This window comes from Ammodytes marinus, assembly GCF_949987685.1.
Source record: "Ammodytes marinus genome assembly, chromosome: 1".
In the NCBI taxonomy this organism is placed as follows: domain Eukaryota; kingdom Metazoa; phylum Chordata; class Actinopteri; order Uranoscopiformes; family Ammodytidae; genus Ammodytes; species Ammodytes marinus.
This window is the reverse complement of record NC_137230.1, coordinates 14,369,562-14,390,724: the sequence shown is the minus strand read 5'-3', so window position 1 is coordinate 14,390,724 and position 21,163 is coordinate 14,369,562. Positions and strand designations below refer to the sequence as shown.

Genomic DNA, 21,163 nt, shown 5'->3' with positions numbered 1-21,163 from the left:
TTCTTCCCTATAAAGAAACATGTTTGTACTCACCCAAGCACCATCGTTACTTGCGTTGCCGTTTGACATGGCTAAAACCTGATTTGCCTTCCTGCATCAGTCAGGGGTATCCAAGGCAACAAGCTAATATTCCCACTGGCTCTCTTTGTTTGAACGCGATCGAGCATCTATGATCGATTGCTCTTCTTTGGGTCCCCAAAGTTTTACTCTGAATTTCATACATGGGATTTTGCAGTTGAATTTGGCACGTTGAATTTTTTAACGTTGAATATTTGATTTTGAATTTGAGAACATTGTAAAATAAAGGTGAAAATTAGTTGCTTAAAATGTTATGAGTTAAATTCAGAGGCAAACAATTCAGATACATTATTTCAATGCGGCAAAAAATTCAGATACATTATTTCAATGCATAAATATTCAGTGCTTAAAATTCAATGGCTTTTTATTTTCAAAATCCGATGACACTCATTTACTTCCATAATAAGATAATACTGATCTTATGAAGTTACAGCTAACAAAATGGTTAGTTCCAACTCAAAGACAGTGGAGAACTGCTAGTCTGGATTAATACAAAGTCTAAAAAAAATCACCTCTATAGATCATGCTTATTAACACATTTGATGTGTATGTTTAATCCATACAAAAACCTGTAAACATGACATGTTTACACTTTTTGGTTAATGATGTGTATTCGGTCGTATGTCTGTCCGAGCCATTCTTGTGAGTGTAATACCTCATGAACGCTTTAAGGGGTTTTCTCCAAACCTTGCACAAATTACCACTCTAATTCAAGGATGAACTGATTAGATTTTGGAGGTCAAGGGTCAAGTTAACTGAACTCATGCCTATCTCAAGAATGCCTTAAGCGTTTTCTGTCAAATTTGATTCAACCTTACACTTTGATTAGACAATAAACTCATTACATTTGGAGGTCAAAGGTCAAGGTCAATTTGAACTTGCATAGTGTCAGGTCACAGTGACATTGTACAATATTGTGGCTTCCTAGTTTTACCTCCACTGTACTTTCACTGTACAATTGTATGCCTCACAGACCACTAAATGGTGCTAAAGTTTAGTAATGATTAAATGAGCTAACTGACCCCTGGATTTAGCTTCAAATGAGCTTCATATTTAAAACTATTATACTACATACATACACATTCATTGGCTGCTGCCTGTATCTTTATATTTACCTATCTAACCCATGTAAATAATTGATTGCATTTACTAATTTTCCACAGCAGACAGAAGGTAAGATTGCAATAGAAACCTATTGATGCTAGAAGTCAAGAGTTTCTTAGTGTCAAAGCCAGTGAGCTGTCTCTGACTTTAAAACCACCAGCACCACTTTGGACTCAAGCACTCAGCTCTCATCTCAGCTCTTGACACCCAGGTCACCGCGTTATGTTTCAGCGGTTGACCTTGGGGAGAAAGACTAGGCTCCAAGATGACCAGGGAGAGGCTGTCTGTCTGTCAAAACAATCCACTCCAATCCACAGTCACTACTTCTGCTCTCTGCCTCTCCCCCAGACTATCTTATTCTTCCACTCCAGACCTGTTATCCTTTCCTCCGGACCTCTGTCTCTCTTGCCAACTTTACTACTACTTATACACCATTTACCCACAAAAGTTCAATAGTCAGATAAGTTCCAGTTCCCATTTACATTCTTATAAAACCAAACCATGCTTAGCTGTACCTCCATTATTAGATTGCCTCCATTATTATGGAACCCAGGGTTGTGAGTCCAAAGAGGCCAGACTTATATTTCTGTGACAGCATAATAATACTGTAAAAGAGCAAAAAAAAGGGAATAGATTTTTTCATGATTTAAATTTCTATGGCAGTAAGGAATGAGGCATGATGAAGACAATGAAAACTATTTGAAATAAATGTATTCTATCATGTTTTACACTAACAAAGTTATATCATTGACATGAAAGCAAAACACCAACTGAGTGTTGGTTTCATCTATAATACTGCTATCAGAGGGTTGGGTTGGGACTTGGTGAAGTAATGAGGAGAGATGTCAAGCAGTCTGGACAATGGTAGCATATCTCTTGAAAGCCTTACATTGAAACATCAAATTACATAGGAAAGGTCACGGACAGGCAGGGAAGGGAGTTTACAAAGGGAGGTAAGTGGAGAAACTTATGAAACTGAAGATAGGGCGGCCTCCAATATTTTGGTGGAGTGGTTGGGGGCTCACTAGGGCGTGTTCTGGGAGGCTGTCTGAGAGCAAAGCTGCAGTAGCCGAAAACGGACATAACTCCAGAGAAAAAATAAAAGAAGCTTTTGCAAAGGGCCGTGATTTCATTAAAAAAGTTGAATTGGGCCGAGGTGATTAGGTGCAAACCTGCAGGAATTGCATGGTGGTTGCACGCTAGGTGCTGCCTGACAGCCGAGGCAGACAAAGACTCCTGGCAGTCTGTCCGGGAGTAAACGTGGTCTTGTCAGCGGTGATGGAGAGGCCCTGCAGAGGACAAGAGTTTCCAGGGGGAAAAAAGCAGCGCCGTATTGTTGAGACTAAGTTTGAGGTGGTGGGCAGACATCCAACTGGAGATGTCAGCAAGTTTAGTGGAGATGCGTGCCTCAACCTGAGTGTCAGAGGATAGAAGAGAAAAGTAGTGGAAGTTAGGTTAATGATATAGATACTATCCTGTACACCACATAGGGTGTGCAGCTTAAGCAGATCACCACTATGTTCTGTACAGAAGAGCTGGGAATTGTATTAAAGGTTGAGTAAGCAAGTCTTGAGAATGCTTGTTGTCAAAATCACTTTTTGTCAAAATCAGTGAATATTTCCTCACGATCTGCTACCTGTCAGTACTAAGTGCGTGCTGGGAAAAAAAATTGGTGTTAATAAACAGCCTAGGCTCTGTAAACTGGTATGTAAACAAAGGGGCCCACCATGCCAGTTTACCGAACCTAGGCTGTATATTAACGCTGGTTTTTTTTTCAGCACACCAGGTAGCGGATCGTGAGGAGATATTCACTGATTTTGACAACACACATTCTCCAGAAACGGTGACTTCACCTTTAAGGGTTACATCAGGCTCAGCGGTGTGGATCAGCAAAAACAGAAAATTCTGTGTTTTGTCTCAACCAAAGTTCTGTACCTACTGATGAGATTTCCATGTTGCCGTGATCATAAAGTATAAAATCTAATGTGAAACGTCAACACATAATCTATGAATAAATGCATGTTTTAAAGTTGTGTTTGGACACGTGTGAGAGGAGAATGAGGGTAATGAAGAGAAGAATTCTTTTTGAAAAAAAGGTAATAGTGGAAACCAGTGTAGTGGAGTATACAGTTTCAGAAAGCTTTTCCTTCGTTTTAGAGTGATAGCATACTCGAGAGAGGAGCCAGGCTCACTCTATGTTTGCTGGGTGTGGCTACAGGCACGAATCAGTGTGTGTGAAAACTATCACTGCCCTGGACAAAATTCCTCAAAATATACAGTATGCACAGTGTAAATATGTGTAGGAAATGAATCAATACTAAATGAAGAGGAATAATAAAAATAAAAAAATCATATTGTATTTGCTGGGACAGAGTTGGAATTTTGTGAACTAATGTTAGTCTATTTCGAAGTCACCGAAGAAAGAAAAATGTTGACAATGTTGACAAATCTGTCTATCAGTTATGAATTATTAATCTATTATTCGAAAGAGCAGTTTTTGTATCAGTTCTGGTACTCATATGAGCAATTATATATTTTATTAACATTTATTAAGCCGTAAGTTACAATTAATTAACCGTTTACAAAGTGTGATTTAGGAAGTGGTGCATATGCCACATTTCACAGTTAAGTGAACAGGTGCATTGTTTTAACAAACTGCAATTATACATCTCATTTTTGACTGACTTTGACACAGATGTATGAATATATTCAAAGCTCTGTCGTCTTCTTCCGAACTTTTGTAGTTACCCTGTAATATTATTGCAACAGTTAAAATTCCGAGCTAAAGGTCCAGCGCTTATCTTATCGCATTTTTCTTTTTTTTTGCACTCAAGCTTTTGTATCGCGAGAACAGGGGACGAAAGGGAAAAACAGTTTTGGGGAAAGTTGAGCAGAGCAGGGATGAGGAAAGAGCTTTGCTGTGAGGGAGAGACACAGTGAGTTTTGCCATTCTCATCCTCTGGAATGCATCAGCTCCTCTAACTTATCTCTGCAAAGTCAACACGCAACTGGATGCGCACGAGCAGACTCCTAAAAGTTACGATGCGCATCCACTTATAGCAGCTCAGCGAAAGATTTGAGTAATTTTTTTCCTTTTGCGCAGTTTTGCCTCTTTTTTTTATTCAGTAAAACCTGCAAGTAAAAGTGAAGTAGTCCTCTGTCGGGTCTGAGGCGAATCTCCTGTTCGGGAGACAAGGTAAAGTAACGACTCTCGTGCGTATTTTTGGACATTATCAGGTTTACACTGCATGCTTTTGCGACTCTTGAGCTGAATGATTTTCTAAAATAATAAAAGTAAAAGTCATATCACACCAAGAACGTGTTTTCTTTCGCGCAGCATCTCCTGCACTCTGCGCCTTTTCAAACGTTTTTATTTATTTATTTATTTATTTATTTATTTATTTATTTGTGTTATTATTATTCTTCTGCAGCTTTGACTCCAGACTGAAGAGGTCGACGGGTCTGTGGAACTCGTTGAGGAGACTTTTTATTCCAGCGAGCGCTGGCTTTGCACACTTGAGAGATTGGATATGTCGGACAGTATGTGCAAAGGACGGTTGATGCAGTTGGCCGTGTCTCTGGTGGCCTTGCTGTCGCTTTGCGCTGCGCTTGGAGAGGAGCTGGACACCGGGGACAGCGAGCTGATGACCAAGCAGACCGACTCCAGAGCCAGCAGGGCCAAGAGGCGGGGAGGCTCGGACGTCCTCAGAGGGTAATGTTGCTGTTAGAATCCTTATTAGTTCAATTTGGCAACAGCTTTTTTATCTATTTTTTCATCCATTATTCCACTATAGGCCTATAGAAGGCCACCCCACACAAACTTTTTATTTCAATGAGCACATTTTTGTGTGTGGGTGTGTTTTATTTATTTTGTGGCTCGAAGCAGGTGTCTGTCACATATAACCTGTTGGCCCTTTCATTATCACTGAAGGGTAAAGAGTGTTTTAATAAGGCAGATGGAGACCCATCCATGAGTGACTGTCTCTCTGATGGGAAGTTTGAAACAAAATTTAGTAATGAAATTTTGGCAAGGATGTCACATTCCTGTTCACTGCAATAATACATTACATCCAAACAAAGGAGGCCATTGGTCGTGTGTGTGGCTGTGGCAGAGAGAGAGAGAGAGCGAGAGAGAGAGGGGGGACAGAGAGAGAGAGAGAGCGAGAGAGAGAGGAGAGTGAGAGAGACTAACAGCCTAATCCTCTTTCTGGCCAAAAACACCACACCCCAGTTATGGATAAATCACATCTGCAGCTGTACACAGTGGGTCACTGCTGGATAGGTTGTGTGTGTGTGCGTGTGTGTGTGTGTGTGTGTGTGTATATGTGTGTGGTGTGTGTTTGTGTGTGTGTGTGGGGTGTGTTTGTGTGTGTGCGTGCGTGCGTGTGTGTGAATGTGTGTGCATGGGAATAAGAGAGTGAGCAAGAGAGAAAGAAAGTCAGACAAACAGAGGGAAACTACGAAATAAAATAAAATAAAAGGTCTGTGTCCAGTGCTGACAGCAAACAGCTGATGAAGGTCACACGGCAGACAGCTCGATGAGCATTCTCCACAGGCATTTCTATTTGACATGCTTTAAGTTCATTTATCGGAACATCTGGGTTCAGAGGCAGGAAGTGCACACAGGCTGCACACTGTGTCACGCTGACTTACCACCGTAAGAATGTTTCAGAGATCCAACAGGCTTCATTATTCTCCTCCCGGATCTGTTTGGAGTTACAATGTACATTATACTGTATACACGGACTGACCCCTGGGCCAATACACGCCCAGAAGGTGATCAAAAGTTCACATTCTTGTATTGCCTATCACAGACCTACAGGTGGTTTGGACTGCACAGGCGCATCAAATTCCCTTAAATACTTGGTGCAGCATAATATTTTCCTCACCTAAGATGTGTGAGGTGCCAATTGTTGCATGCCAGGCCTCGCCTGACTAGAGAAAGATCCCCACTAGAAGCACACACCTCAGCATATTCAAGTGGTTCTCTACCTAGGGGGGTTGAGACTGGAACAGTGGGTCAACAAGATGAATCTAAAGGGTCACTTGAAAATTGCAGAGGTAATACCCCATAGTTTGTCTTTTTTTAATGTGAAATACTTCATAAATTGACTTATTCGGTAGTAAAAAATAAGGAAAAATCAGTCTTCGGTTGAGCTGCTCTCTATTCATTACGCCCATGATGAGGGGTGGGGAGTTGGCTTTGCTTCATAGTAAGGGGTCACAAGCAAACAAAAGGTTGGGAACCACTGGTATAGTCATTGACACACATATACTAAAATAAATAGGAAGGACATGTTCTGTTTTTTGTGGCTTTTTTTGTTGCGAAAAAGTAATTTTAGTATGTTGGGAGTGGCTGTCTGTTTGCTTTTCTTAAAACTCTCACTGGAATTGTGACTGACAAGAGCTAACAAGTGTCCTTGAGAGCAAGAACAAGAGATTTAAAGTATGTGGATCAGTAATCACTGAACTTTCATTGGTAAAAAGTAATGCAAGGTCTAAGGACACAGGGTGTTGAATGTGCCAAAGCCCTCTTAAGACAAATCTGTGAATATGATCTTAACAAATATAATGGACTTGATTTATGAGTGACCTGAACTGTGTGTCACATGGATTATTGACCTGCTGATGCTGCGTCTTCCACAGACCAAATGTGTGTGGCTCGAGGAACAACGCATACTGCTGCCCAGGCTGGAAGACTCTGACTGGAGGGAACCAGTGCATTGTCCGTGAGTATAAACCTCCGTTATTGCCCTGCTGTAAATTCAGGTCCGGTACAACTTTGAGCTCTTCATCACCATCGGCCTGATGTTTTTTATTGTCAGTTTCCGGTCACAGTATCATAAATATTACCTGAAAATACAACAACAGTAATGTGACTCCTGCAAACCAGGCTTGAATATTCATCGTTTGGCTGCCACATAAGAAATGATTTACGTTCTTTCTTTAACAGTATCTAATTGACTTAATGCACTATTATCGTGAGTATGTAACTTTTCCTTTACTGTACTCTAGTATTGCACTTGTTCAGTGAGTCCATAGTAACCCAACGGCTACACCAGAAAGGGATTGCAGTTTTTAGATAATAATGCTGACACAGCCCACACTGTCAGAAACTTTGTTGCATTCATTATTTGAACAGCTGAAAAAGTGAAGTCGGAACACTTGTGTTCCACTCATTCAAAGCTACATTACACTTGCAATAATCTTGATTATCAAATTAATGTAATCATTTAGCAAACTAATGCAACAATATGCTGCACCTGTCTTTTCTATACATGTGTAAGAAAATATATGTTTTCAATTTATTTTTCTATTCATCCATTTGATTTAAATCAATATGTGGAACTCAGGTTCACGCAAAATTGATCACCCAGAAATGTTAAATTAGCAATGGGCGTGTGTGGCTAATTCAACTTTAAACTAAAACAGGTGTGAATTGGTCAAAAGCTTTGGTCCAGAGGTTTCTTCTTTTGGTTTTCTTTTCTCCTAAGTTGTACTCCCCAAGCCCCCTGCGTAGACAGGAAGGTCTGAGGCTGAGGCTGTAGGGTTGTGTGATTGCAGTCTGGCTGGTCGGCTGGCCGGATGCCTGTCGCAGCTTTAATGACATTGTTTAGCAGTGGGGTTCAGGGACTGAGGGTCAGGGGCTGGACTCTACCTGATGGGAGCTGTGGGAAGGGGACCAAGCCAACAACAGGCGACTGAGCCAAAAAAACAGCCAGCTCCAACCAAAAACACACACACTGGTATACACTTATGGCAACACAACTGAAAGACGAAAGTAGCTTGAAGCCGTTGCCAAGTGGGCTCCACAACTTCACTATGATGATGGTTAGGAGGAAGATGTGGCCATATTTGGACTGTGGTCTGTTTAGTTTTTTTCTTAATAGATGAGAGTTCAGTATGAGGTTTAGTTAATGGCCCAAGTTGCTCCAAATAAAGTACCAACCTGAAATTTTTAAATCTGTAGAAGTCAAGGCTGAAAAGCAACAGATACATGACATGAATTTTCTCTCTCACGTACAATCAAATCCTGGCGCCATAAAGGGAGCACTTGACTGTTATTTTATCTTGCACCTGACATAGAACGTTTTTCCCATGTTGTTTGACTGAGGCTCATGTTCCCCTTTGCAGCGATCTGCCGGAGTACATGTGGAGACGGTTTCTGCTCCAGACCCAACATGTGCACCTGCCCCACTGGCCAGATTGCCCCAACCTGTGGATCCAAGTCAGGTCAGTTAAACAGCACCTCCACTTTAGCAAGGAGTTAACACGCTTTCATCAGATGAATGGATTTTGTTATATGGTGAGTGTTACAGAGGTGGGGCAGTTAACTTGAACTTGGCCGATAAATAAACACATTCGAGATTTGATTTATGTAAATAGGAGTGTATGTTGAAACTCAATTTATTTTGGAAAGCATGGCCTTGACCCCACCCCTGTCTTTGCATACTTTTTTTTACGAAGGAGCAGTTTTCTTAAGAAAAAGCATTTCACAGTAATATTCACAGTAACCGTGATGACAAGCAGCGACAGACAAGATATGACAGAAAGTATGCACTTTTGTCATGTCTTTTCTTCAGTAGTTTTAGAATAAAGGAGATTCTAATTGGCTTAGATTCTTAAATTTAGACCACGCTTTGCCGTTTGCATCTTTTTTTTCTTAAGATTTCTTCTCCTCATCATGAGTAATGAGTCCTAACTAGCATGGTACTAGAAATATGACATACTCAGCCAAATAACCTCCTGAAAACTTACCTTGAAACTTCCCCAAGCAATTGATATATGCTGCAATCACGTTCTTGCCAATCTCGCGGGTTGTGTATGTGTGTGAGACGACTGGGTGTGTGTGTGTGTGTGTGTCTTGTGAGACGACTGGGTGTGTGTGTGTGTGTGTGTGTCTTGGATGACGTCCACAGTTAACATATTATCCATGTTTCTCTCTTGCAGCGCACAACGCTTCAACCCAATGTGCTCATCTGTTTACACACTATAAATGTATAGGAAATTAGATCTGAGCATGACTTTCAAGAACTATGGTTCACGGGGGCATTTTGTTTATGTTGTAAATCTGATCTGCGGTGTACTCTGAATTTAACTCCATCATTGCTCTGCTGTGTCACAGTCCATCACTGTAATATCCGGTGTATGAATGGGGGATCGTGTGCAGAGGACAACTGCCAGTGTCAGAAAGGCTACGTGGGAAACCACTGCGGTCAACGTAAGTACGCTCAACATTTATCTTTTACACCACAAAACGACAGAGACAAAGGTTTTCAGAAAGGTGGAGGTGGATAGAAAGAGAGAGAGGGATGTATTTTTCTCACACTCTGGATGTCTCTAGACACACCAAGGACTCATATTAATGTTATAAATCATATCAAATTAAAACCATAAAGAAAAAAATTATAAAGTGTAATTTGCACAATAGGTGACACATATAGAAATTATATTAAAATGTGCTGATAATGTTGAAGTTTGATGAGAAACCCGATATTTATCTCCCCTTGTGATGTCATAAGGGGAGAAGCCAAGCCCCTCGCCCCATTACAGACATAACTTAGCACTACCTCCACCTGTGATAAGCACACCTCCAGATGCCCCTGATTCTAACCGGTTAGATTCAATGTGATCAGTGTGTACTCGTTGTCATGCTAGCATAAGCACTTAGCTCCAAGCCTCACATAGCTGCTAGATTTATTGAGTTTTTGGCAAATCTTACCTATTGATAATAACTCTGCACTTACGCTTCTTAACAGGGCGAGTAAAACATGAGCAGTCAGATGGCTTGATACCCAAAACACTCAGATTAGTCAAATTTATTTATGTAAAGACCAATGTCTCGATGTGTGCACTATTCTCCTTTGATTTGAGAGGAGCATTGCCAGTATTTTGGGTGTGCTCACTTTTGGTTTTAGGTCCACTTAAAGTGGTTTACATATTGGGTCTTAGCTGCGGCTGCTCTGAATAATGGACAGCTGCTTGTTCCTTCTCCTATCTGACTTGTTTTTAGCAATGTCATTGTTTTCCCAGAATTCTGCATTTGACTACATTGTTATCACATCCAAATAAAATGATGGCCAGTAGTGTCCTCATAGTATTGTTATTGTGTCATTGTTTTTTTTCTTTTTCTCTTTCCTCTCCAGCGGTTTGTGAAAATGGCTGTCTTAATGGAGGACGCTGCGTGGCTCCCAACAGATGTGTGTGTACCTACGGCTTCACCGGGGCTCAGTGTGAGAGAGGTAAGGAACAGCGTTTCTCCTCAATCATCTTACATTACACCACCTCTTTGCTCTACATTCACTGCTCACACCCACTGAGGTGGTTTTTCAAAGCCACCTCAGTGAAAAAGTGACTTGATGTTGTTAGACGGTTCTTATTGTAATTTTTGTGTGTGTGTGACTGAAGACGATTCCTGCTCCGTCATGCTAACATCTCCAAGAATGTGGTTTGTTGTGGAACATTTGCAGGTTGAGCTTCAGCTCAGAAATGACAATTTTTTTCCACATCTGCTCTAAATGACGCTCTCGGGAATGTGATGTCTTTCTAAATGTGCGCTGTTTGTTAACTAAAGACCTCCCAACCTCCTGTGGTTGCACTCTGGCACATGTGTAAATAATGCTCTAAAGTATACAAGCACACGAAAACAGAGGGCAGCCTGCGCTGTGTTTGTAAGTGAAACGTGCACAAATGGAGTGTGTGGTTTGTGTATGTGCTGGAGGTCTGTGAAAGTGATGACCTGTAGAGGTCAAAGTGGGGACCTTGTAAAGCTAATATTTGGAGAGGCAGCAGATCTCCTAATTAATAGCATCCTTTTTAACGTAGCTGAGGCCTGTCAGTACGCGCCTGGCTGGCGATTTGTCTTCTGGTTTACTATGGGGTTTTCGTTTAACGTGCAACTAATAAGACACTGTTTGGTGACGTGGTGGGTAAGCGCCAGGCCTTATCTGCTGCAGCACACTTCTGCATGTTGTAGCTTTGGTTTCCACTCTTTCCTGTGGAAGCTTGGCTAAAAGCTTTGTGAGTCAGTTGAGGAATTTAAATGATGCACTTTCTTTTTCAGAACAGTTTCTTCTAGATATACTAGATATACTTTTCAGGGAACACAGGGAAGCTCAGAAAACTTCTACTGTTATGTGTTATGTAAGGATTTTCTGATGATGACATAATGTACAGGCAAATAATTTGACCACATCTGGTTTAAAAACTGTAAGGTAACGAGCAAACTGGCAACTCACAGTCTGCTGCTTTGGGAATGGGAGCTTAATTTCTGCAATATCCTAAGTGTTTTTTTATGAGTGAAACAGGCAGAATGTTTGTGTTTGCGTGTGTCTGGGGGCAGCTGCGTGTAGACCAACCATCATTGCTCATTCATCTTAACACAGTACATTGAGCTGAAATGAAATGGGTGTTCATAGTGTGTTCATAGAAAAATGTCAAAATGTAATTTACTTATAAAACATACCTACCAATTTATATATATATTTTTCTTACGCTCATATCATTGATATTGATAATTATCATAATACAAGTAATATCATGTTTCTTTCAAGAATAAAGGCTGACTTCTGGATTAGAAGGTTTATTGCCTAATTAACTATTACACATACATTTGCCTTGTTCTGTTGGTGCTACTGTAAACATAGAGAAGATAAGAGTGAGTTTAATGATCACAGTATGCAGTGTGTAAAGATGTGTGTTGATGCAATGCAGTGTCTATGGAAGTGGATAAGAGTCCGTATCAGTTGGGCACCGGGACCTTGGTAATGAGGCCAGCTGCTCCTGAGTGAAAGTTGAAGAAACCAGACAGTTAATGGCGGTCTAAAGTATTCTACTTACTTTACATTTCTTCTTGTGAACGATTGCATCTTCCTGCTTTGAGCAGGTCTTAGACCTTCTTTGGTGTCACTTAAGTTCATTTTGTCTTTAATTTCATTCCGCTCCGACTACAAGCCCGTCAGTCGAGCCTACCTCTGTTCCTGCAACAGGATTGGCTGTTCATCTTCTTCTGTCTGATGGCAGTTGGCCACTAGAGGTTAAGGTGCATTTGCGACCCCCTCTGCCACCCTATGGGTGGTTTATTTATAACAAACTTTGATTTTACATTTGTAAAACATTTTATTGAGGAAAATTACATTGTGATAATTATCATATCCTATTATTGCCCAACCCTAAGTCTGGGGACTTGTGATATTCACAACGTTACATTTTATTGACTTAATATCATCGCTACATTTGATTGACTTCAGGTTGATCAACACTGAAATAATCATATTTTCGGGTCATGTAAATTCAGCCTTTGGTATCGTTATTTGATCATTCATCTCGCATTTGGTTATAACAAGAGAGGTAGAGAAAGTAGGCCAAGGGATACAGTGGCATTTTGGGTTAAGTTAATTTCATTGGAATTTCCTTGGCTGGGATCCATACTCTCCCAAGGGAAAGCCATTGTGCTCGCATACAAACACAAAGAACATTTGTAATGTATACACATCCATGTGCGCATGCACAACTCTACACTGTTTTCAATGTGATGTAGAACTGTGCTCCTTATTGCTTGATCTTATCAAATTAGCTAAACACAAGGTTTACTCCAACACGTGATCTGACTAGGGGAGAAGTAGCTGGACTCAGGAGGGTTTTCCTGGATGTGGAAAGATCCTGGTCCTGCAGAGCTGTGTGACTTTGAGTTGCATGCTGCCAAAGTGACTGGTGATCTGCTGACCAGTGGTCCCACCAGCAGGCACAGCTGCCTGCAGTGAAAATGCAGCTTGGGATGGGTCATCAACGTCTTCTTTGTTGGTTACAAATGTGATTAAGGTTGGAATGTGTGATTGGTGAGACCCAGCCACACGGCTGCTGATCGCACACAGCGCTCCTTGCTCCTGCTGCAGAGTCTTTTAGCTACGCCGCAATAAAGTCCTGCTTTCGGTGTGACGCCATCGAGTTCACTTGGGCTGGTTGTGAAAGACTGGTCTGGAACATGGCAACACGTTAGTTACACAGTTAATAAGCCTGCGGCCAGAGCACAACAGGGAAGTCGGTCAGTCAGCTGAGGGGCTCTCTTGTCTTTAAATGCCTCACTGACTTTCCCCTATCAGGCTCTGTTCTAGCCCAATGCAAACCACAATAGATAGATAACCAAGGGTGTATGTGTATGTGTGTGTGTGTGTGTGTGTGTGTGTGTGTGTGTGTGTGTGTGCGTGCTTGAGTGTGTGCTCAAAATGTTAGTGGGAGGATGGAGGAAATCTGCTGACGGGCCAATAGGGAAGGCCCCACCCAGATATAAGAGCCCATAACACATTCATGGAAACACAAAAACGTATGCATACACAGACGTATGTGAACAAGTTACGCATATGTAAAGTCACGGAATGTTGCTTTGAGCACGGGTTAGATGAAGGAAGGGTGGATATGGAAAAGGCGGACAGGTTTTTCGTGTGTGTATGTTCAAACATTTTTGAGTTAATCCAGGAAACTCTTCTGACCCACTTCCCGGCGGGCTTCCCTCCTGTTCACGCTGAGGCTGTTGTCCTGCATAAACTCATCGAGGAAGCTGACATTTCTATTGTGTTCCAACAGTAACTTCACCTCTGCACACACATTCAAATCGCTTGCTAATGAGAGTCAAAACAATCTACCCGGTACCGTATGAAGATGCATGTTTAGTGATGCATCTAGGATAATATGACAATGTGTTTCCAAAAGTAACAGTAAATCAAAGAAACAAGAGCAACAATTTTGTAAGGTTTTCTCGTTTTTTGAGATCATCTCTGGCTAGACTGCGGATGAAGGGTCGGGACACTGGCTGAGATTCTGTGTGTGTGTGTGTGTGTTTGAGCGATTTTGTGTGTGAACACGTGCGATTGCTCCCAGATGGACAGGACATGGGTGGATCCCCCAGCTGTATGCAGTTCACAGAGAGACAGTGAGATGACAGATGAAATTACACCACTTTCCCCCATACAGCTGTCCGCCTCTCCCTGTTTACCTCAGCTGACTGTTGAAGTGATGCACTTGTATTTGCTTTATTTTGTGCTGCAGATGCTTTTGTTTTCAGTGTTTGTTCTGCTCCACTAACGGCTATAATAGGCAGATATTATGTCAGATGGATTATGTGTGGCAGCCCAACAGTAATAACTCATAAACATTAATCAAATGAAAAGAGAAACTTGATTTCTTTACACAGTCTGCTGTACTCTGTTTGTATAGGTGCCATGTAAAAACTTTCCATAGCTCTTGTAATTGCTTTTCCTATATATGGTGTTTTCCTTTGTTGTTGCAGGTAAGGCACACAATGAAGAGTTTCAGTAGATAGAGAGGAACCGAATATGCTTGGCAACTGTTTGGATTTGTTACCTCCACGCTAAAGATAGTTGAAAACAATGGTGGAAGAGGTATTCACTTTCCTGACTTAATTAAAAGTAAAAATATGGGGGTGCTCATAGCTCAGTTGGTAGGGCGCCCCCCCTGGGCTAAGGCCCCCGCAGCGGACCGGGGTTCGAATCCTGCCCGGGTCAGTTCTCTGCATGTCCTCTCCTCTTTGCCCCATTTCAACACTGTCTCCCCAATCTGTCTAATAAAGCAAAAATGCCAAAAAAATAATAAAAAAATAAAAATAAAAAGTAGAAATACAAGAATGATAAAATATTCCATTATAAGAAAAAGTACAGCAGACTTAGCAGAAAATGTACAATCAAATATATGTTGAGTTTTATAAATTACTGATACATTGACTTTAAAAAGGATTAGCCTTGGGACAAAGTTTTAGCCAGAAGATGGTTAGCTTAGTTTAGCATAAAGACCCACAAACAAGAGAAAACAGTTAGCCTGAAGGTAATGAAGTTTGTCTAGCCACACAGCAGGTTGCAGTTTTACAGGGGGGTCATTTGCAGAACTATTTCAGAAAACGCGACCTTGAGACAGAGCCAGGCCAGTTTCTAGACTTGAAGCTACATGTAGCCTATGCTAACTGTACAAGTTGCTACTTGCGGAATTAATGATGGATGACATGACAATGTTACTCCAGTTGAACAATATTTATTGACAGCTCACTAATATCGATTACTATACTACAGTTTGAGAGCCAGAACCCCTCTTCCTAAACCTGTGGAACATTCCAGTATAAAGCTCCTGCATCATTCATCCTGCATTAAAGTTGGAATCAGCGATTATGTCACTAGTTGTCTAAATTGCTTTTTGGCACAGTGCCTAGGCTCTGTAAATGGGTATGTAAACAAAGGGTATGTCAACAGAGGGGGTCCACCATAGCTAGCAACATGCCAGTTTACAGAGTATTAACAACAGATTTGTTTTCAGTACCCTCAATACAGGTTGCAGATCTATCAGATACTGTATTCACTGATTTTGACAAAAAGTGATATTGACAGCTAGCGTTCTGCAGAATTGTTCACTACACCTTTAATACTTATAATACACCTATAATAGGTAGTCCCTGAACAGCACACTATTACTGCAGACTTGAGAGTTGTATGAATCCTCTAACTCTTGGTAAGAATGTGGATTAACTGTTCCTATATTTTGTAGCTGGTCAAGCTGATATGTCAAAATTGTTGGAGTAGTGCTACATATTTCAGGAAGTCAGTGCATCATATGATCTCAGTAAAGCAACCTAATCTTCAAAGTAGCAACTTTTCTGGTAGCTCTCAAACTAATGTAGTGGATTAAGACTGAAAAGATTTCCCTCTGTAGTGTTGTAGAGGTTGCCAAAAAAAAATGGGAACACTCAAAGTACAAGTACACCAAATTTGTACTTCGTTATAGGTTCCACTCCTTGGTAGAAATAAAAGATGAAGACGACTAAAGTATGGTAAGCATTGGGTCTCCAGTAAATCCTGAGCAGGAGGAGGGAGTGAGAGAGAGAAGGAGAGATGACCCAGTTCTGTTTCACACAGCGCTGCTGCCAGAGGCAGAGAGAGCGTGGAGGCTGTGCTGCACGTGACGGGTCTGGGCTGGGCCCCGGTCCACACGGGAAACGCACAATGTCTCGTTTGTTTTAGACGACTGCACTGTTGGAACTGGTCTCCCTCTTTCCTCTCGCTGTCTGTTGTCTGCCGTGAAATGTGGAAATGATTTTTGCTTTTGGATCCCGGCCAGATTCTTTTGGGAGGGATGCGTTTTTCCCTCCCTCCCTCTCTCTCTCTCTCTCTGTCTCTCTCTCTCCGTCCCTATCTCTGTTTCACCGTCTTCCAATCCTTCACCTGATAAGATTCTAAGATTCTGTGGTTTTGTTAAATCTGTGGGGAGTATGCAACGGAGGAGTGTTGTTTGGAGAGAGGATGAGGCGAGGGGCTAGATGCATGCAAGCAGCGGGATCAAGGGAATTGGGTTCAAACCAGTTTGAAGGGGAGGGGAGATGAATAATCTTGATGGAGGGACTTTTCTTCACACTCTTCTGCTCATGTTTATTATAAGCTATTTAGTTTTAATTCTAGGCTGCCGGAGCGAGTGTGGAAAACACCTACTGTGTTCCATAGGCACACCCTGTCAATCAGACTCTGCCGTCCTCAGGGATGATGACCTATTCCCCAGATTATGTATTACTAGGAAAATAGTCAAAAGCGGCAAACCACATGTTAAATGTGCCATTTTGCCTTAAAAATACAATACAGATAATTGAAGAACTGATGATCATATACAAAGTGCTCCAGACTGATTTGTCATTGTCTGTGTGTTCGTACTTATTTTTACTGTGTCTATTACTCTCCGCAGCCGCCCACACAACTTTAAAAGGTTTTCCAGACCCATTCCCTATCTCTGTTATTCTGACATACAGACACACACACATACACACACACAGACACACACATACACACACACACACACACACACACACACACACACAGACACACACACACACACACACACACACACACACACACACACACACACACACACACACACACACACACACATACACACACACACACACACACAGACACACACACGCATACACGTACAATGCACCTGAGAGCCAGACCGCTTAAAATGCCAGGAGCAGACAATGCATTCTTTATGGGGTGTGCTACTGTCCGCTCTGCAGCACTTTCATCACATATAATGTTAGTGAATTGTAGATGTCATGCTAAATTACGTTCAGTTTGAGCATTTCCTTTCATGTTGGTCAAGCATTTTTTTCACACGCAGAAAAAAGTTCAGTTTTATGGTTTTTCACATTTGGCTTAGGTACGATTTCTTTATCACAGTTTTAGTTGAAATCTTTCACGAATCCCCTGCTACATCTAATGTGCTTCAACCAATGGAATTTCTGTATGACTTTTTCTTTCTGTATATGTGTTCCACTGGTAACCAAACTGTGCTGTTTTGCATTGTGGGGGAAAGTTTTCACAAATGTGAACCCTTTGCCTCTGCAGACTATCGCACTGGGCCGTGCTTTGCCTCGGTGAATAACCAGATGTGTCAAGGCCAGCTCACAGGCATTGTGTGCACAAAGACGTTGTGCTGTGCCACAGTGGGACGAGCCTGGGGTCACCCCTGTGAGATGTGCCCTGCCCAGCCTCACCCCTGCCGAAGAGGCTTCATACCCAACCACCGCACCGGGGCCTGCCAAGGTAAAGTCTGTCCCCCAGCATCTCTGTCTCCTTTTCTGTTTTTGTCTCTCTTTTATCTCTGTCACTCTTCCTCCCCTCTCCTTCTTCTTCTTCTTCTTCTTCTTCTTCTTCTTCTTCTTCTTCTTCTTCTTCTTCTTCTTCTTCTTCTTCTTCTTCTTCTTCTTCTTCTTCTTCTCCTTCTTCTTCTTCTTCTTCTTCTTCTTCTTCTTCTTCTTCTTCTTCTTCTTCTTCTTCTTCTTCTTCTTCTTCTTCTTCTTCTTCTTCTACTATTTGTCTCAGCCCGTTTTAACCCCTTTCTCCCTCCTGGTTCCTGCCTTTATCCCTCTTTCATTTCCTCATCTCTACCCATCACCCCCTTTTCCAGAGGATTAGTTCTAATTGGGTTAAATTGGGGTGGGTGGCAGTGCCTCCCACATGTGTATGGAATGCCCGTAGCCACCCGCTGTGTTGGGACTGTCAGAGTCAGTATCACGGGTCAGTGCTGGCGGTGCCACGTGGGAGGGTTCACTTGTGGTAAGGCGGCCGTCTGCCTGCCGGCTCCAGACCCAACAACATCAGAACCTCTGCAGGGGAGACGGACCAGAGCCAGGACCCTGAGGAACATGCAGTACTCTGCGTCAGGTCACAGCCTCCTGGAGCTTTTTGGCCTCAGACCTACGTAATAATCTGTCAAAATGAATTGAGTTTAATCACAAATGTAACTCACAGCGTCGCACATTTCAATTATAACCTATACTGACTGTAGACCCGTCCGTTCTGTGTTTTCCCTCCTTCTATCTCTTCCCTGGTCGACTTGGCTTTGATTTCTGTTCCTCCTGCAGGAGACATTCCTCACTCTCTCTCTCTTTTCCCTTGTCACTCTGCTGATGGAGACTGTTAAAACAGACCCAATTTCAATCCGTGCAAATTCAGGCTTGTGCAGATGTGGCCGTTAATGTTAATATGAGTGTTTGTGTGGGTTGACTCTTGATTTATTCGTTTTTTTATCATCTCTGTGTCAGTGCTCATGTTTTGTACATTTAAAAAATCACACATAATGTGTGTATGTATGTCGTGGGGTGTTTTAATTGCATGCTTTGTCTGCACAGATGTGGATGAGTGCCAGGCCATCCCTGGACTTTGTGCAGGAGGAAACTGTATCAACACGGTGGGATCCTTTGAATGTAAATGCCCCGCTGGGCACAAGTTCAACGAGGTCTCACAGAAATGTGAAGGTATGAATCAAGCTAGCAGCCACCGCATTGAAAACTGTGAAATGTCTGGCTTTCTGTGTTTGCCTGAATGACAGAGTAGGCTGAAAGATTATTTTTACAAAGTTTCTAATTAACAATGGGAAAAGTAGGGTTAAAAGCTGCATCCGCCTATTTGTGGTTAACTTCACCTCAGTCGTGGTATTCTGATTATTACTTTGTGGGGAGAGACCACACATAAGTCACTTTGCCCTTCCCTTGATAAAGGCTTTATTAAACTGAAGCAGCACCCAGCTTTCTCTCAGTAGTCCCTTGTAACACTTAATTTCGGCAGACTTGAAAGGAATGCTGATTCTTCACATCACTTGGTCTGGTATGACCTGTAGCGAATGGTGGCTGATGTTAGTCAAGGTTATGGAAATATTGCAGTATAATACATATTACATAGTCACTTTGCTAACTTGGGACTTTTTAACACTTGTGCTATTGTTAAATTAGTTTAGCATTTTAGTTTAATGCTATCTTGTAATTAAATTTAGCATTACAAATAACTGTGACTGCAGTGGCTGTTTGATCACCACCCTTTCTTACTTTAAAATGATTTTTCAATTACTTTTCTTTCTTACTTTAAAATTATGACTTTGAGAAACTCACATTATATATGTTTATTTATGTTTCTGCCTCAAATTAATCTCAAATAAAATCCTTCTCTTTGCATCACTTCTGTCCTCCCACAAATAAGCGATCTACAGTTGGCTCATTAAGACATGAATGTGACAATTTCCAGACCAAGTTTGACTCTGGTGAGAAAGACTGAGCAGTCTTTTGTGGCACTCATCTGCAGAGTAAAAATATGTGCTATTTTATGCCCAGAAATAATTGCCGGAAAACTTCTGGACTGTGTAAAAGACATTTCAAACGGGTCTAAGTTACATCGTATTTCTTAAACGGGCGGTGCTTACAGAGGAGCAGCTACAGAGGCCCCTGGATTTAATATCCTGTGACAATACCTTATTTCCATTGTCATTGCCAACATGTGGTCTCTAGTCACTCTTGGAGACACATTTCAAGTTAGTTTCGGTTTAATCGTTTCCCCCTTACTGTTTACTATGCAGTTTTTAGCAACATAGAGCAAACAAACAGGGAGCATTCTAAATCATTTTGACACATACTTCATCATTTGTTTTGGTCATATCCTCCTCTCCTCTTCTCTCCAGATCTGGATGAGTGTTCAAACATCCCCGGTCTCTGTGGCGTGGGTGAATGCTCCAACACTGCTGGCAGCTACTTCTGCAAGTGTCCCCAGGCATACTACACCTCTGCGGACGGATCCAGGTGTATAGGTGGGTTCTATCTCGTCGTACTCATCTGTCACACCTCAAGACAATCAACTGCATTGTTTTTGCTTTGGCTCATTGGATAGATAAAATATAAGAAAAGCAGTTGAGCAAAAAAAAGGTGAAATGACGTCTCATTCTGTCCTTTCCAACCCATTTTGGTGCTTCTCACTTCTTCCCTGGTGAGAGACAGAGAGCAGAAACAACTGGAATCAGTCCAACTTTCCAGCTGGTAGAGTTTAGGCCAGTGGTCACTTGCTTGGTTCAGTTCCACAACAATGAGCTATATTCTCTTTATCTGATACGGGAAGTAAAGTGGGCTCCTCTTGTTCTAAGGTGGCTTTGCTTTGAATTGTGTGTGTGTGTGTGTGTCTTTGTCTTCTATCAGTCTTCATGAACAGTGAAGTGTGTGCATTTGTCATTGAACAGTCCACATCCTGGGGGGGCTGATAACAGTGTGTTTATTTACACACACACACACACACACACACACACACACACACACACACACACACACACACACACACACAGCACACAAACACACACACAGGCCAGAGAAAAGCCTGTAAAGCTCACAAGTTCAGCTCCGTTTGACCCAAAACAGACCAGGGAGGAATTTGGGTCAGAATGGTCTGTTGGTACATGTACACATGCACACGCACGCACGCACGCACACACACTCACACACACACACACACACACACACACACACACACACACACACACACACACACACACACACACACACGTATACGTGCATGCAAACACACATGCATTCACACACAAACATATGCAAGCACACATTGCCCCCCAAGGAGAGGATGTTTGAAAGAAGGAATGTCTGAGTCTTTTCGCCCTAGAA

At 41.9% G+C, this 21,163-nt stretch overlaps 1 protein-coding gene across 1 annotated transcript in view; it reads left to right on the top strand.

Annotated features, from left to right (window-relative positions):
* The first annotated feature begins 4,088 nt into the window (after positions 1-4,088).
* fbn1 (fibrillin 1) overlaps positions 4,089-21,163 on the top strand; it is a 61,343-nt gene continuing 44,268 nt past the window's right edge. The window contains exons 1-9 of the mRNA XM_080025901.1: positions 4,089-4,378; positions 4,614-4,894; positions 6,829-6,911; positions 8,317-8,415; positions 9,308-9,403; positions 10,329-10,424; positions 17,577-17,774; positions 18,863-18,988; positions 20,182-20,307. Of these exons, the coding sequence (XP_079882027.1) occupies positions 4,713-4,894; positions 6,829-6,911; positions 8,317-8,415; positions 9,308-9,403; positions 10,329-10,424; positions 17,577-17,774; positions 18,863-18,988; positions 20,182-20,307 (1,006 nt within the window). The 5' untranslated portion in view covers positions 4,089-4,378; positions 4,614-4,712. The remainder of the gene's footprint in view (positions 4,379-4,613; positions 4,895-6,828; positions 6,912-8,316; positions 8,416-9,307; positions 9,404-10,328; positions 10,425-17,576; positions 17,775-18,862; positions 18,989-20,181; positions 20,308-21,163) is intronic.